At 41.3% G+C, this 17,992-nt stretch overlaps 1 protein-coding gene across 4 annotated transcripts in view; it reads right to left on the reverse strand.

Annotated features, from left to right (window-relative positions):
- The window catches only part of ca10a (carbonic anhydrase Xa), a 378,831-nt gene that overhangs the window by 107,266 nt on the left and 253,573 nt on the right, over positions 1-17,992 (reverse strand). For 3 of the 4 annotated variants that reach the window (XM_037754381.1, XM_037754379.1, XM_037754380.1), the window contains one exon: positions 4,703-4,738. The exons of the other annotated variant lie outside the window; for it this stretch is intronic. In XM_037754381.1, the coding sequence (XP_037610309.1) occupies positions 4,703-4,738 (36 nt within the window). The remainder of the gene's footprint in view (positions 1-4,702; positions 4,739-17,992) is intronic. 4 annotated transcript variants of the gene reach the window in all.

Here is a 17,992-nt window from a genome sequence, read left to right on the forward strand (position 1 = left end):
TTTCAATAAACTTAATGCTGACAACAAGCATGAATTAATTCCTTTTTTTTTTGGCAAGTTTTTATTTTTCCTAAAAGGGAATTTTATCTGTGTTTTTTATTGTTATTACATTTATTTTACTATAATGGGCTGTAAAGCATACATTTTTACTCATTTGCAAATTTTCTCTTTTTCTGTCTATAACCAGAGGCTATTTTTGAGCCGTCCTCGTTGCAACGAGACCCCCCTTACAATAGGGCTGTCAGAAATCAAATCAATGCAGTGATGAAGCAGTGAACTTAAAGGTGACTAAAAGGTGACAAGGAAACGCTTTAATTTGTGTAATTTGCTCTTCCTTTAAGACCCTTTATTCATATTCAGTAGCTTATACTATATAAGTGTGATGCTAATTGCTAGGATTGCTTCGTTATGCCTCACACTTACTATACATACAGTACAAACCCATTAAGACGTGTTAGATGTCAGCTCCTCTGCAGTATGCATGTGTGTCTCCAGCTATACCGTGCGCTGAATAACAAGCCCGACGCCGTTTCACACGGGGAAGCCTGACATTTTCATTTTCGCCGTGGCGTTAAGTGTTACCTTACCTCGGGCCTGTCCCACCTCGACACGCGGCTGCGTCTGGAGGGGAAAGCAAGCGCACGCCGGCCGCACGCTGTCATCACTCACACCTGACTAAAAGGCCGCCGGCCCCATTCACGGAGATAACAAACAAATTCAATTGGTGGAAAGGGGCAGGCGAAAGCTGGTCTTTCAACAATCCCTAGATGACAGTAACAATAATGATGACACAGAGAGGACACGTGGCCTAACACACACGCACGCACGCACACACACACACACACACACACACACACACACACAATGACACACCAAAACACGCCACATATGCGTCATCCTTATGCCGTTACATCAAGGGGGAGATGATGCAGTTTATTGCCGTCTTTGTACCATCATGTGTGTTGCACCTTAGGCTGCAGCCTGAACACATGGAAGAGTAGGTATTAGGAAAATCTATATTTTCTTCGCTGAACGTCATTGTCACCGTCACTGAGCAGCGAGTTCTAAGAGAGAGAGAGGAGATCAAAGGCGAAGTGGAGCGATGGCCTCTGGCGGTGGAGACTCGCCCCGTCGAGGAGGTGAAGGACAAAGTCTCTCAGTGCTCCCTCCTCCTCCTTCTCCTCCTCCTCCTCCTCCTCCTCTTGCTTACTTTCAACCCGACCAAGGCTTTGTTCACCTTGTGCTTTGAAGCAGACTGCACACTTCATGTCCTAATTTCGCTTGTCACAGTCGCTTACGCTTACTCTAACTACAGACGTGTTTTCCATCCAACTCTTCCCGCCCTTTTTTTCTCTTTGCTGCTGTCTGCCTCCGTGGCTTCTGGCGGGCCACGTGGGATCATATGATGATCTATGATGTCACTCTGATTGTCGTACATCAAACCGGCAATACGTCATCGAGTATAGGCTCTCATCAACACCCCCACTTTTTGGGGGGAAAACGATGGCAATGGCGTAAACAGAGGAAGTTGAATCATGCCTCCAAATTTTAAATTTAACCCTCTGACTGATTTTACTGTCTTTCAGAGGCTGTATCAGTTTTAGAGCTAGAGTGGAAGGTTTCATATGAAACTAGAACACCTGCGGAATCCATTGGTTCATGCAAGCCTGTCGGAAAGGAGGCTAAATAACACTCCGAAGTTAGGCTAAATTTTGGCGAGGAAAAACTGTCATGGCCATTTTCAAAGGGGTCCCTTGACCTCTGACCTCAAGATATGTGAATGAAAATGGGTTCTATGGGTACCCACAAGTCTCCCCTTTACAGACATGCCCACTTTATGATAACCACATGCAGTATTTTGAATGCATTATAAATGTGTTATTTTCTCCTATTCTAAATTGCTGTGTTTGAATATTTCTGCATACTGGGGTCCCTAAACATTCTTTGAATTACATAAATTGGGTATCACTGTAAAGCTGAGACTCTTGTGGATCCAATGAGCCCAACTGTATTCATGTGTGATGATGTTAGTCCCCATAGTAGCCATTTCATTGTAGTGAGACCATTTTTTTAAACTTGACCTTAATGTATAAAATGACCTGTGGTGACCTCTAGGATAATCACAGCCTCATGAAACTTTACAGCCACAAACTAGAGACCTAGAGCATTCAGAGGATGGATGGCTTTCTCTAGATACATTGACAATAAGGGGGTTTCTGAGCAGTTTACACAACAGAAGTTCTCGCCATCCAATCGCCGAAAAATTTAATTCTTGCTGATATCGTCCTAAAGTCAAACGTTTTTGATACTAAATCACAGCATGGCTTTTTCTATGGTATTCCTCAAGGTCTTGGTGTCTTTGGAGGCATTATTAATCATTTTTATCAATTTAAAAATTGTTAAATTTAGCACCAAATTTGTGTAACAAATAGTATCAACCCAAAATGAGACCTAATAGAGCATTGGAATGGCCATCATATACTTATATATCATCACGTTCTACGCTCTTATACACTTTCACAATTTATTTTAATTGATTGATTCATTTTTATTTCTTATTAATGACTAAAACAACTTGACACACAGTGCTGAGCTGCATCTCAAATTAATCTTCAGGTTCCCAGCTTTCAGATGATGTACACCACTTCTATGTGACATCTACTGTAGACTATTTATCTAGCCCTGAACATCCCCTGTCTCCCACCATTACCCCTCTAAAAAGGAGGGTGTAATGGTAATGGGTTAAGTTGTTCAGATTCAGAACTTTCTGTTCTTTCTGTTCATTCCCTTTTTCAGCACGCCCTTTCTCCACCTAGCTGCTTGTTATTTTTGTTCATAGTAAAAAATAAATAAAGTAAAGAGCTTGATATCACTGATATCAAAACAATCTGACGAAAGCTAAGAAATATATGACATAAAAAGATGTGTTTTAGAGTGTAAATATAATTGCTTCTAATAAATGAGCAGATACAAATTAGAAGATTTAGACTAAAAACATAGCACGTAGTGACAATTTGTTTCATGGGGAAGTCTCAAACACAATAATTATGTTTGGACGATAACTGTGATTTCTCTCATCACATTTAGACAGCGATGTTACAGACGTGTTTCCCCTAATTGGGAGACCTACTCCTATACTCACCGCGAGTCACTCTGCGGATGAGGGGTAAATACGAATGCTTGAAACCTCAACCACGGTAGTATTAATTATTATTGTTCCTCTGAAGACGTGCGCTCTCTCCAGAGAGTTACCCAACGAAAGGGGAAGTCAATTGTCTGAGTTAATTAGTGTCTTCGTTTTTAAAAAAAAACTAAGGCTTCTGTGACACAAAAGGAAGACATGAAGGAGGAGAAGACATGAAATGAACACGGAGAGCGTAAAGAGAATAACAGGATGTTTAGACAGACGCAGTGTATAGCCTTGTGCCGGGGGAAAGAAACAAGAGAGAGAGAGACTTGGACGCTGCAACCACAGAGGCTCTGTTAGGGCTAAACTGGAGAGACGTGACTCAGACTGTGTACTCTATGGGAGAGAATGGAAAAAGATCCTTGTAGCGCTGCGTTCTCCTCATGCAAACCTCCACACAATGAACCGCACTCAATCGCAGAAGTGGGAGGAATACGTAAGAGGAAGACAGAAAGCCAGACAGAGGGGGGGGAACAATCAGACGGATGTTGAGAAATGTTCTGTATGCTGCTATGGTTAACCTTCATGTGAAGGAGGAGTGAAGTGTCTTCCACGCTTCTTTTCACAGGGCCTCTTTTCATCGCTAATCACCCCATCTCCCTCGCTGTAATCCTCCGTCTGATTTCTCTCAGTCGGAGGAATTCAGCTCTCTAGTCATGTCAGTCCACCACTGATATTTTTTAGTCAGAGAATTCAAGACCGTTCTGTGTGCTCTCGGCTTTCATCGGAAGAGAGCAGAAATTACTCGATAAGAGCGCTGACCACAAAGGGTTTCATTATGCTTCAAACGAGCCGAGTCGTACGAAAGTGGCGTCTGAACACTAAAAAGGTGAAAATTCCAAACAGCCGCCGGACTCGAAAGGCAGGGTTCAAAAGCCTGCTGTCATAGAGAGGGACAAGACACAGTAGAGCAGAATGAATGATGCACACTTTTAGACGGTCTCTTCTCAAAGGCATCCGTGCTGTCGCATAATATGTGAAAAATGACGGAAGCTGTTGTGTGAAGAATGGATAAAGAAAGGTTGAGAGTTCAAGCCCAATCATTGCGGAAAATAGGTATTATTTTCTGTTTTGGGAAGTAACAGAAATCATTGAACGCAGCCCGTTTGACATCTGAAAGGTATTGGGGAGGGGGGGTTTAGAAATCAAAATGTATTCATTTTGGGAAATGCTTCTGACCAAAGCGACGTACAAATGAGGAACCACAGTAGAGATCAAGGAGAAGCCTTCAAGAATAAGGCCCTGTCTACACATATACAGATTTTTTTTTATATTTTCCCCTCCGTTTAAAAAAAGAAAAAAGAAATCTGTCCACACGACCTTCGTTTTACAAAATATCTCTGTCCACACTGGAATGCAAAACGACTCCAAACTCTCATTGTAATATTTACACCGTCTCGGATCGTTTCCGATGAAACCCTAGTGTGGTTCGATTGCAGTGACAACATAATCCGACACATTTGTTGAGATTGACACTGGTAAACAACAGGATAACATGAGTGGGAGGGGACTGACCTGGACTTCTGCAAAAGTCCGATGTTTCCCCGACATCTGGGTAGAAGAGCACATAGAGAATTTGCTAAATAAAGTGTGAATATAAAGGTGAAATGGCTTTTCGTGTGTCATTTAACGCCACGTTGTTACGTGAAACGATCACGGTTATGTTTAGGCAACAAAACCAAGGGTTAAGAAAATCATCCTGGCTGGGCTTAAAATAAGTACGTAAACTAAGTAAAATAAGTACGTAAGCTAATTAAAATAAGTATGTAAACTAAGTCAAATAAGCACGTAAACTAAGTAAAATAAGTATGTAAATTATCTAAAATAAGGATGTAAACTAAGTAATATATGTACGTAAACTAAGTAAAATAAGTATGTAAATTATCTAAAATAAGGATGTAAACTAAGTAATATAAGTACGTAAACTAAGTAAAATAAGTACGTAAGCTAATTAAAATAAGTATGTAAACTACGTAAAATAAGTGCCCAAACTAAGTAAAATAAGTATGTAAATTATCTAAAATAAGGATGTAAACTAAGTAATATACGTATGTAAACTAGGTAAAATAAGTACATAAAATAAGTATGTAAACTAAGCAAAATACGTACATAAATTAAGTAAAATAAGTATGTAAATTAAGTAAAATATGTACGTACACTAAGTAAAATAAGTACGTAAACTAAGTAAAATATGTACAGTATGTTAACAACATAACAGAAGTACAGCAAATACATCACAAACATCATTAACAGAACTTCAAAATATCTCAACTACACTATACGAACACCGGTCTCCTAGTTGAAAGTCCTGTATTTGTTGGACCCATTCACCTCCCCACCTGCAATTAACAGTTTTTCTCACTTTTACTTCTATGTCACTAGCTCTAAGCATAGCGTAGCATATTTACGCGAATGCATTTGCATTGCAGTCAGTACAGACTACACACGGCGTACACATAGCACGCCAAAAGAACGAAGAAAGGCGTCGTTAATGCACACAAAAACAACTTACAAATTTACTTGTGTCATTCATACGCCATTTGGTGTGACCGAGCCGTATCACCACATACTGTACAACAGCAGCACCTACGACACCAAATGTGCAGTGATTGGGGATTTTTATGTATTCATGTATTTTACTCAGCATTCCAAAAAAATGTAAAATTATGCTTTTTTTTTTTTTTTTTTATCAAACTCCAGAGTGAGTGTGAGTGCACCCCTGTGGGCGCGAGGCAATATTGAGTGAGGTTTACTGTGAAATCTGTTAACATATGCCTCCTTGGCAGGGTCCAAAACATTTGATTGATGACAAAACAGCGAGGGATTTAATGCCTCTTCTACTGCAACCCTGACGCCTAAACTACCCCGCGTGTCAGCACACGGGGAAATACGGCCACAAATTGAAACCGTGGGAGGTGGGGGGGGGGGGACACAATATATATATGGTACCGTCCAACTTTCCCCAAATTCATTTTTCGGGGTGGGAAATACAATTTGCGGGGTTGCTTGCACTGCAGAAAGAAATGGGTCTTTGGTAGGGGGTGAGAAATGAAAATGAACGAACCGATACGGAGTCTAGGGGGTTTGTGTGTGGAACTGATTCCACAGCTTCTGGCCCCACCGGCGCGCTGTGATGTGGCTGACACCTTCTACAGACGAATTTATTTAGCTCAGCGGACTGAATTAAAACTCAGCTGGGCCGCTCTGTGCTGTTTACCCATTCAGAGGAGGCTGCCATTCTTTGACGCGGGGCAATGCAATGTGCAGATGAAGGAAGGCAGGGGAGGGTTGTATTTTTGATGAGGTTTATTCCACCTCTCATGACTCAGGGAGCTGACAGAGGCGTTGCGCGCGCCCAAGTCCTCGGTTACCCCTATAATTCTAAATCGTAAAAAATAGACGTTTTCGGTTCGCTGGTGTTTATCTGGGCGCCTCGCTAGACCCCCCGCGGAGAATGACCGGCCTTGCATCGTTTAATCCCTATTGGATTCACCCTGAACTTATTCTGGCTATTTCATGCGTTCTCCCAAAGATGGGGTTGTCCCGGAGGCGAAGATGAGAGTGAAAGATGAAAAAAAGAGTGCAGATTTGAGGACTGTAAACATGTACATATGTAGCAGAGGTGCAAAAAACAGACGGATGGAATAAGGCGTCGAGGCAAGAGGCAGATAGCTGATGGGTAAACAGGCTCTGGCATGGGCTAGAATGAAGAAGTGTCCTCCGGTGGCTGGGACTTTGGAGAGAATAAATGCCAGTGTTACAAACAGCCCAAACCGGTATTAATCTCCCCGATAGCCTTCATGCCCGCCGTGCATTAGAGGAAATAGCACGCTAAGCCACAGAAGCGTTCAATCTTTTCCACCGCACGCTCCCCGAGTGCCGCCTGCAAACAGCCGAGGCCCAGCGCAATAAGGAATGATGGAGGAGCCGAGCGTACAGGCAGCCCCATCCGCCGCGGCGTTTTACATTTTAATCACATCACACAATAAGACAGGTGGAAATCAAGCGCGGGCAGGTGGAGGGGAAGCAATTAACGGCGACAGCGGAGGGAGGAGATAGAAGAGGAGGTGGGGAAGAAAAGTGCAGAAGAGTTTCGTCTCCCCGTCGTTCGTCGACTGTCTGGAAAACAAAAGGCTTTAGATCAGATTTGGGCTTTTTAATTCTCCGGGGCGTTGATTTAAGGTCGGGCGCACACAGAGTATTTAATGGTATTGAAATTATGGAAAGTGTTCAAAGCCGTAGGAAAGAGGATTAGTGCCATTTTGTCCCGTTTGGGGAAAGTGACCTTGTTTACTCACACCCTCAAAGAGGTCTGACGGAGGGCTTACCAAGACACGCAGCCTCTGGTCAAACTGAGAATTAAAACTCCAAATTAATTGCTCCCGAGATTATTCTCCAGACCTCAGGAGGGTTTCATAATCACCCAGACAGGGTGGTGGTTTTTGTCAACCCCTTGCTTACTTTTTTAACCCCCTGAGACCTGCAGGATTGTGGGGCGATCCTGTCTTTCAGATGCTGTGGGAAGTTCAGTTCTGATATTGTGTGAAATTAGAAAAACCTAAGGAATCTATTGGTACCAACCATGTCATGCTAGCTTGTTGAGAAGGAGGTTAAATAAGGCTCCCAAATTTTGGCGAGGAAAAACTGGCATTGCCATTTTCAAAGGGGCCCCTTGACCTCTGACCTCAAGATATGTGAATGAAAATGGGTTCTATGGGTACCCATAAGTCTCCCCTCTGCAGACATGCCCACTTTATGATAATCATATGCAGTTTTTTGAATGCAGTATAAATGTGTTATTTTCGCCGATACGAAAATGGTGTGTTTGAATATTCCTGCATACTGGGGTCCCTAAATAGTCTTTAGCCACATAAATTGGGTATCACTGTAAAGCTGAGACTCTTGTGGATCCAATGAGCCCGACTGTATTCATGAGTGATGATGTTAGTCCCGATAATAGCATTTCATTGTAGTAGTGACCTCTAGGATAATCACAGCCTCATGAAACTTTACAACCACAAACTAGAGACCTAGAGCATTCAGAGGATGGATGGCTTTCCTAGCTAGATTGACAATAAGGGGGTTTCTGAGCAGTTTTCAGAACAGAAGCGCTTGCCATCCAATCCAAAAATGTAATTCTTGCAGAAATCGCCTAAAGTTTTTGATCCCAAATCACAGCATGGCTTTTTTCTATGGTGTTCCTTAAGGTCTTGGTGTCTTAATGTGGTATTTTGGAGGAATTATTGATCATTTTTATCAATTCTCCAGTGGTAAAAAATGGTTAAATTTAGCATCAAATCTGTGTAACAAATGATATCAACCCAAAAAATGCTGCAACAACTTATGAGATATAATATAGCATGGGGATGGCCATCATATACTTCGATTATAATGTTGTAAACCCTTATACACTTTCATGACTAGAACAACTTGACACACAGTGCTGAGTTGCATCTCAAATTAATCTTCAGGTTCCCAGCTTTCAGATGATGTACACCACTTCTATGTGACATCTACTGTTGACCTGCTATCTCCCCTTAAAGACCCCCTGCATTCTTCTTAAAAAAAAGACAAAAACGGGTCTATCGTGGGTCTCTGAGGGTTGAGCAGGAAACCTCTCCCAGAGAGTCCAGCGGTGGCAGGAATCACTACTGTACGTGTAATTGTCCAGGAACTGTGCCAAAGTCAAATGGAGTCTTATGGAGTCAAATGGAAATCTTATGTTTTGCTCATTTTTCCCCCCGACAGTCATCAATCTTTTAATCTGCAGTCAAGTGCAGTCGGGGTGGTTTCTGCCGGGCCGCTAAAGCACGCTGCACTCTCAAGGTTTTACTCCTAAGTGTGACAAATGAAGAGTGGGACAGGGCTGCACACGCCGCCTTGCAAACTGATGCCGCACAGGCACTTGTGATAGAGTGACTACAAAAGGGCAAATATTAATTAACGGGGGTTGAATTTTTTTTTTCTGTGGGTTTTTAAACGTCTCACTTCCTGGGAATATATCACTCTTTACCTGGGAAAAACAAAGGTTTGTCTGCTATAGGCTTGATTTTGCAGATATTTAATCATAAAATGGGGTTAATTATCATTCTGTGACTGGAGGCATTATGTTTTTTTGGGGTTGTCCATCTGTCCGTCTCATTCTTGTGAACGCCTGGAGGGGATTTCATTACGTCTGGCACAAACTTCCATCTTCGAAGATGAACTGATTTGAATTTGGTGCTCACAAAAAAACACAACTCAAGAATTCATATGTTATTTATGACAATTTTACACAAATGTTTATCAGGGTAAAGTGATGAAGTGATGACAGACGTGGATGTAAACTGTAACTTGACTAGTTGGCGGAGGCATACAACCGCGAGGCGGTAATTCATAAAAAGGTGAATAACATCAAGCATGGCAAGAGCAAACTTAGCTGCAATTTGGAGCGGCAATCATTGATGAGATGTGATGCTGCCACATTTACAATTTACATGCAAGATGTAGATCGCAGATCACTTTGTGTGAAACGGGTCCCTGATTCATGAGTTTGAGGGCTTTGTCAGACACTGCACAGTGGTTTATGATACTGTGAGATAGGATTTTACAACTCTGGAACTCATTTCATCACCTTGGCATCTAATACTAATGCACCGAAGCACCCTTTTAGCGTCTGTATGAGATGCACCGGGCTTTCAACTAACTCCAATGTAAACCAATCCGCGTCATTATTGGACAGAGTAACTGCTCCGGCAGTCAGGTGACGTAGTGTAAAGAGTGACAAAGGGAGGAGTTCGGGATGGACGGACGGGTCAAAAAACACAGGACTTTCACCCAGGAGACTGCTGTTTGTGTCCCGTGTGAAGCCAAAGCGTAAAGCACTTAACTTATGTCACGTCAAGTTGCGTAGCCTATGTAGCTAGCCTACGTAATAAATACTTATTTTAACCATAGACCGCAAATAAGAAGTGGATGTAGTTGCCTTGACGTCACCCATGGCCGTGGTAGTGACCTGTCAATCACAAGGTAGCCACGCCCTAAAGCATCCCCTGCTTTATGGTCTATTTGACTCTAAATGGTACCATAATTTACTAAATGAACATCATGCTGTGTTGAAGAAGAATTGAAACTAGCGATTGAGACCATAAACTCATGTTTACAATGTTTACTGAGGTAATAAATCAAGTGAGAAGTAGGCTCATTTTCTCATAGACTTTTATACAATCCGGCTTTTTTTTTTGCAACCAGAGGAGTCGCCCCCTGCTGGCTATTAGAAAGAATGCAAGTTTAAAGCGCTGGCTTCACTTTTCAGACCCGGAGGTTGGCGCTTGATTTGAACCCAAACCACAATCTTTTACTAAACCTAACCAAGTAGTTTTGTTGCCTAAACGTGAGTTAGTGACGCCAAAGGGTCCTGTCCAAGCTTCTATATGTGACGAGTTGGGAATGAGTTGGTGTTTTGGCAAAAGGTCCGGGTAACAACCTGTATCTAGATCCTGGGGTGTTCATATTGAAGGAATCTACTGTCCAAAATAATGTCCAACCAGTCGAGGCAGATAGCCGCCCACCCAGAGCCTGATTCTGCCCAATGTTTCTACACATAAAAAAGCGAGTTTTTTTCTTGTCACTTGTCACACCAAGTGCATGCTCACGGGGGATCTCTTGTTGAGTCTCTAAAATTATAGGTCTAAATCTGCTCTATATGAAAAGCGTCTTGAGATAACTTCTGTCAAGATTTGATGCTGTATAAAAATAAATTTAAATTGAATTGAATAAAAGTCCAATACACATGTAGTGGGTATCAGTCCCACTAATGAGTCCTGATAAATTCGACCCAAACTGCAGCTCTATGAACCATCAGCCTTTTAATGAAACATAAAATCGGGCTGTCAAAGAGCTAACCCTTGATTCCAATAAATCATTCCAGTGTGGTGTGTGTTTGCTCCACAGCTCCAGGGGGGTTGATATGTAAAACCTACAACGAAAACCCCGTCTCGGGCCGCCTGAAGGAGCCACTCACCCAATAAAAACATTTGGAATTCAGCGGAGAGCTTCAGTGACGGATATTCTAAGTGAATCTCAAGAAGCTTTTTTTTCTCTCCCTGACAGGAATTAAGATCTGAGGGAAACACCGAATCCTCGCCGCGGTTCAGGTGATTATTTGGGCACGAGAAGAGCCCCGCGATATCTTTCAAAAATATATTTCAACCTTGTCAAACTGTGCTTGACAGTACCCGTACTCTGTTGGGCAGTGCAGTTGAAGTAATTAAAAAGTGAAGTGCTGGGATTTGGCTGGGAAGTTGCTCGCGGCTACTATACTGCATCTGCCCTCTGCTGAAGAGCATGTGTCGGGGACTGTCATTACCGGCCGTGAGCGAGCTTGTTAGCGCCGAGGTCGGCAGCTATAAGGGTTAACAGGACAATGAGGAGCGGCAGAGAGGCGGGGTGAGAGGTCAAAAGCTGGGGTCGTACCTGGGAAGTCGGAGCATTAATGGGACACTCAGTTTTGGGCTGAAACGCATTCATAAAAACACACACGGATCGATCGGAGGCCTTTTTTCTGAGCTTTCACTCACTGGAGCTCAATCCAAACTACATTTCCTCTTGGCAGTTGATGATATGCACTAAATGCGCCGTGTTATGCAACTCTCCTGGCTGTGGAGGTGTCTATGACCTTTTGTGCACCATCTCCCTACACCCACATCTTTAACCCCCAACCTGTAGAGCCCCCCACCAAAGAGCACAGCCTGCAAGGGGCGGTTACCGAGATGGATAGAGCCAAACATGGAGAGTGAATGTGAGCGAGAAGGTGGGACGCTGGTAAAGGTCGCATTTGCTTGCCTCCCCGCCGCGCCGCCAAACCCCTCTTCTCTCTCATTAGTACCGCACGCCGCAGAGCGGGGAGGAGAGGGGGGTTGGGGAGGGGAAAGCTAAACAACTTGCCTTAAAGAATACACTGAGCCTCTAACCAAACAAGCCTGCAGAGACTCTTTATGCCTCGCTTCAGCCTGACAGAGCAGCATATGTTGTTTACATGCTAAATTAGCAAAATCTTGTGAATCTCGAAGACGGGCTACAGTCTGCTGCGTCGATGCTGTAGGAAATGTGCCGCAACAGCAGGGTAGGCCAAATGGCTGCGTGGCATCAGGAACTGATGTGTCAGTTGTTGGATGTGTTGTCTGTTTTTTTTACTATAATTATCTGACTAAAAATTATTCCAGTTTGCTGTGGGGAGCTTTTGACTCATCACTTTCAGGGGCGGAGCCTAAAAGCCATTAGTATGACTTCTGGTGTTTGGTCTAAACATGGTTCTACGGAGGATGGAACCTGCCAAAATAAAAATAAATAAATGAATAAATAAGTAAATGACTCTAAAAATAAAATAAAATATATATATGTCCTTAAATACAAAATAAAATTAAATATATAAAAAAAATGCAAAGATAAATGAATACATTTAAAAAAACATTAAAACTAAATATATGAATAAATAAAAGGCATAATTAAACAGAGGAGTAAATAAATACGGGAATTAATACTAAGATACATAAACAAAGAAGCAAATTAAAACTGAAATTAAATTTATGTCACCTTTTAGCAATTCATTAATGGCTACATTTATTTCTAATATTATTTTTGCTACATTTATTGACATATTAATTTATTCATTCATTTATTTTTGGGAGATTTGTTGAGTATTTAATACTCCTATCAATATGGGAGTGGATAAATATGCTTGCTTTAAGCAAATGTATATATATATATATACTGTATATATATATATATTTATTATTTGAAATCAATTAACAACACAAACCAATGACAAATATTGTCCAGAAACCCTCACAGGTACTGCATTTAGTATAAAAATTATGCACAAATCATAACATGGCAAACTGCAGCCCAACAGGCAACAACAGCTGTCAGTGTGTCAGTGTGCTGACTTCACTATGACTTGCCCCCCAAACTGCATGTGATTATCATAAAGTGGGCATGTCTGTAAAGGGGAGACTCGTGGGTACACATAGAACCCATGTCATTCACATATCTTGAGGTCAGAGGTCAAGGGACCCCTTTGAAAATGGCCATGCCAGTTTTTCCTCGCCAAAATGTATCACAAATTTAGAGTTATTTAACCTCCTTCATGAAAAGCTAGTATGACATGGTTGGTACCAATGGATTCCTTAGATTTTCTTTTCATATGATATCAGTTTCTTCATTCTAGCTGTAAAACTGAGCCCGCTACAACCTAAAAATTGCAAGTTGCATTAATGCATTTAAAGAAATTAGAGGCGTTATAACGTGCGTTAACGTGTTATTATCACGTTAACTTTGACAGCCCTAGTTTTGAACACCTCCAGCCCATATGGAGTTCAACACTGTCTTTACTACAGCGCCTGACTCCCACTTTTGTTCCTGTCATAATTACGCCGGTCACTAGAAGTCGCTGTCATCTTCTTTTATACCTTCTTTCAGTGATCGTCCATGTGAATCAATGATAAAACCTGTATAAGGCCCCTTCTGACCCACAACTATGAGGCTGATAACCAATGACAATGCCCATTTGATGACCTGATAAACTGATACATCCTTGACAAGGCTAAGCCAAGACCGATAAACTGCTTCTGGGCTCTACTCGTGTGTACTTTTCATTGTACATCATTTCCAAACAGAAAACTTTCCAATAGACATCCGCACTGGCACCGACAGCAGTGCATCTGTTGGCTTACTAACACTGCCTGGAACAGTAGACCGCCAGAGAAAAGAGCCAAGAGTAGTGGTTGAAAGGTAGAGGAGTAAAATAAAGACAGCTTTCCTACAGTAGCATATCCTGTGTTACCGTTATACCAGGTGTTGCTCAAAGCGATGCTACAGATGCCTACTCATCTGGGAGTTAGAGGAACCTTTTGCATGTGCTCGCTTTCTCTCACATACACACACTTGTGCACTTCATGCCTTCAGTTTGATCTAATTAGGGATTGAGCAGAATGCTTCACAGCTGACACCGGCTTCAATGTAAGCCACAGGGCTCTACAGTTTGGACAGACACCATTCCTTATCAACCTGCCTCACTGCTGATAATCCGGCTAAACGGCTAAATGTGATTGCAGCCTGCCTGTCATGCTCTTTTCCCCTCCTTTTGTACCTTTTTTTGTATGCGTAGTGTTAAATTCACACAGAGTGGCGTCGAGTGCAACGGAGTGGCCAGATCTTCCTACTGGGTGTCGTGTTGCTGAGAGCTAATGTAAGCTCAAATTTGTTCTGATGCGTTCACACCTGACAACCTCAGTGACATGCCTGATCTCACTCTCATTGTAGTGACATCAAAGCCACATTTCTGCCGCCCCGGTCTACGCTGAATGTCTACATGTGCTTCTGAAAGTGATGTTCAAAGAAAATTCCTTCTTACTTTACTAATATTTCAGCTGGTTAGACTGTTATCATCAAATGGGCGTTATCAGTGGTTATACGCCTCATAGTTGTGGGTCAGTAGGGGCCTGCTACACCCACTAGTAGTTTTTTATCATCGATTCACATGGGCGATCACCTAAAGAAGGGATAAAAGAAGACGACAGCGACCTCTAGCTGCCGTAATAACTACAGTATGGCAGGACCAAAAGTGGAATTCGGGCTCCGTAGTATAGACGGCATGAAACTCCATATGTGGAGGTTGAGAGCAATGGATGGGACACAAAACACAGATCGGTCAACCAGGAGACCGGGGTTTGCATCCCGTGTGAAACCAAAAATGTTAGTTTTCTTTGTGCTCTCAACCTTGAGTTGAATTTTCACTTTTCAAACGTATTTATTTTAAGCCAAAGTAATGCTGCCTTCAAATGGAGTCGTGTTTACCGTGTTCACGAGAAGAGTCTCTTGTGGTATTCATGACCTCGTAAGTGGAAAGTTTCTGAAAGCTTGTGACGTGTTTGTTGACGTCATCAGAAATGGCGGAGGCCTTGGAAGTTAATCTTTCGGTGCAAAATAAGTTGATATATTAATTATTTTAGTTGTTTATTGTTTTTCTTTGTTATTTTAATAAATATGTCTGAGGAAAATGTTGTTATTACCAACGCCCTCATTGCGTTCCTCTTTCATTATGTCTTTGCATTTCCTGCATTATGTTACCCACTTGCTAGCTTGCTAAATTGTTAGCCTCTGTGGCTTCTAGATGCCAACAGTAACGTTACAAGCTGTTACATTTCATTCAGTTTTACAACATGTTAGAACATGTTGCTTTTAAGTGTTTCTTTCACTTTTACAATGTAGTAGGTGTAGTAGGCCCCTACTGACTCACATCTATGAGGCTTTTAACGGCTGATAACGCCCATTTAATGAGCTGATAACGGTTGAATCAGGTGCAATTTTGCAGTTTTACCCATCAGCCAGCCATCACTACTCTAGCCTCTGCATGGCTAGAGTAGAAGAAGTAGAGGTTTCGAACCGGAAACAACACAAATTGCCTTGGCCATCTAACCATCCTTTGATGATAAAGGTAGTATATATTGTATAATGCTAACCTCTACATATACACTAATACTAAATAATTTTTAGTTTCCCTCATAGAATCCGGATGACATAATGTTGTATTTGCATCTTTAAAATGGTAAAAATGGTAAATGGACCGCATTTACATAGCGCCTTTCTACCTTAGCAGACAAAGCACCCTACAATTTATCATTCACACACAGACATTCATACACCAATAATGGCAGAGCTGCCCATCGGAAGCAACTTGGGGTTCAGTGTCTCGTTCAAGGACTCCAGGAGTCTTTGACTGATGTAAATTCTAGGGTCTTTTTGGGAGAATATTAACTTCAAATAAAAATATGAAGCTGAACAACGAAGTTGGCAGTACCAATGTTCAAAAGGTCTTCTGAGGTTATGACGAGTCAGTAAATCAGCTTAGTGAGTTGCAGATTTCTACACATTGCACAGGGTGTAGCTCCATGGGATGATGTGTGTTAACTCTAATCTCTCAGTCAGTTCCTGGAGGAATAACTGCATGGTGAATAAATGATCATCACGGATGAATGAATGTATCTGGATAAATTAAAACACTGCAGGTAACGGCCGATGAGACTGCTGCCGTTTCTCTTTTATTTTCTCTTTCTAGCTGCAGCTTTGTTATTTTCCCTTTCCCAACATCCTGCTTAATGAGTCGAAGAGCGCACATGTGTGTTCCACAGCTTAACATAGTTCTAATAAAGAGTATGGGTTGATGTACAGCCCTATGGAGGACGGAACCTGCCAAAATAAAAGATAAATGAATAAATAAATGACTCAATAAAAATGTCATTAAATGTAGCTAAATAATATTACAATTAAACGTAGCCATTAATTAATTAGTTAACTGATGCAAAATGTGACATAAATTAATATTTCTGTTTTAATTTGCTTCTTATTTATTTATCTTTGTATGAATTACCATTTCTATTTACTCTTCAGTTTGATTTTCCCTTTTATTTATATATTTGTTATGATTTTTAAAATGCATTTATTTATTTATTTTTGCATTTATTTTTATTTATTTATTTATTGATTGATTTTTGCATTCATTCTTTTTTAAATGCATGTACTAATTTATGTATTTTTCCATTCATTTATTTCCGCACCATTTCCCCTTTGCATTTCACCCATTATTTATTTTCTCCAAACTAAAAATAGTAATACAAAGATAAATAAATAAAGAAGCAAATTAAAACAGAAACATCAATTTATGTTACATTTGATCAATTAATTAAAGGCTACATTTAGATTTTAATATTATTTTTGCTACATTGAATGACGTTATTTATCGAGTCATTTCTTTTTTTATTTTGGCAGGTTCTGTCCTCCATACAGACCGGGAATAGTACACATATGGCTTTCCCATTTGACATCCAGGCTGTACTTTGACTAGACACCATACACTGTGTACAGCAGTATACTGTTAACAATACAGTAAATCAAATCTCAGTAGCAGATCATATGACTTACATCATCATACAATATAAGCCTATTAATGATCTTCTGTGATAAAGATGAGGGAAACTATGCACTTGTATGTAATATGAGAATGATTACAGCCAGTAAGGATCTATTACTTCTGTCACATGTTAAAGGCTGCATTTTAATGACAGAACCGCAACCTACCCATAGTCATATTTCAGATCTAAGTAATCTAAACCACTGAAGTGAGATAGGACTGCGGTAAACTGTGCGAGGCAAAGCTGGAAAAATAAAAAAAAAGGCAGAACTAAGCAAACATCAAGGAGCAGGGAACATCCCTGTGATCTTCAAGCCTTCCTTTATCGAGGGGGACTGTATATTCTGCAAACTGCTGACACTTCACATGCACTATACTGCACAGGGAGAAGCTCCCTGCACAAAAAAAGCAAAACTGTCTAAAGTCGGCATTTCGCCCATGATAGATATACTTCTAGCCAGATTTTTTTTCACATGAAATGTATTCCTGTCACAAGAACATAATGAAGGCTTCTTCTAGCTGTTTACCTCTCGAAGGACTAGTTATCCACTTTGTATGGCTGTTCTAAAAATGCACAAGAAGGAGAGGGAGGGGAGGGAGAAATCTTGACAGTGACAGTGGAAGCTGGAAGGAATATAACCTCCATTTTGTTGCGGGAGATTCGAGGTATGACACGAGGGGAGGAACGGGAGGCGTGAACAACTTCCTGTCCTTCATTTGTCATTAGTGACACGTGTCGGCACAAATAGCATTCACTTCTCGGAGTGTTTCCACGGGAGGAGACGAGCACAACAATCCCAGATTGTTTTCTGATCTCAGCGGGCGGTAAGAAACCGCAGAATCATGGAACAGCAGTT

The sequence above is a fragment of the Sebastes umbrosus genome, chromosome 20 (assembly GCF_015220745.1).
Source record: "Sebastes umbrosus isolate fSebUmb1 chromosome 20, fSebUmb1.pri, whole genome shotgun sequence".
NCBI lineage: Eukaryota > Metazoa > Chordata > Actinopteri > Perciformes > Sebastidae > Sebastes > Sebastes umbrosus.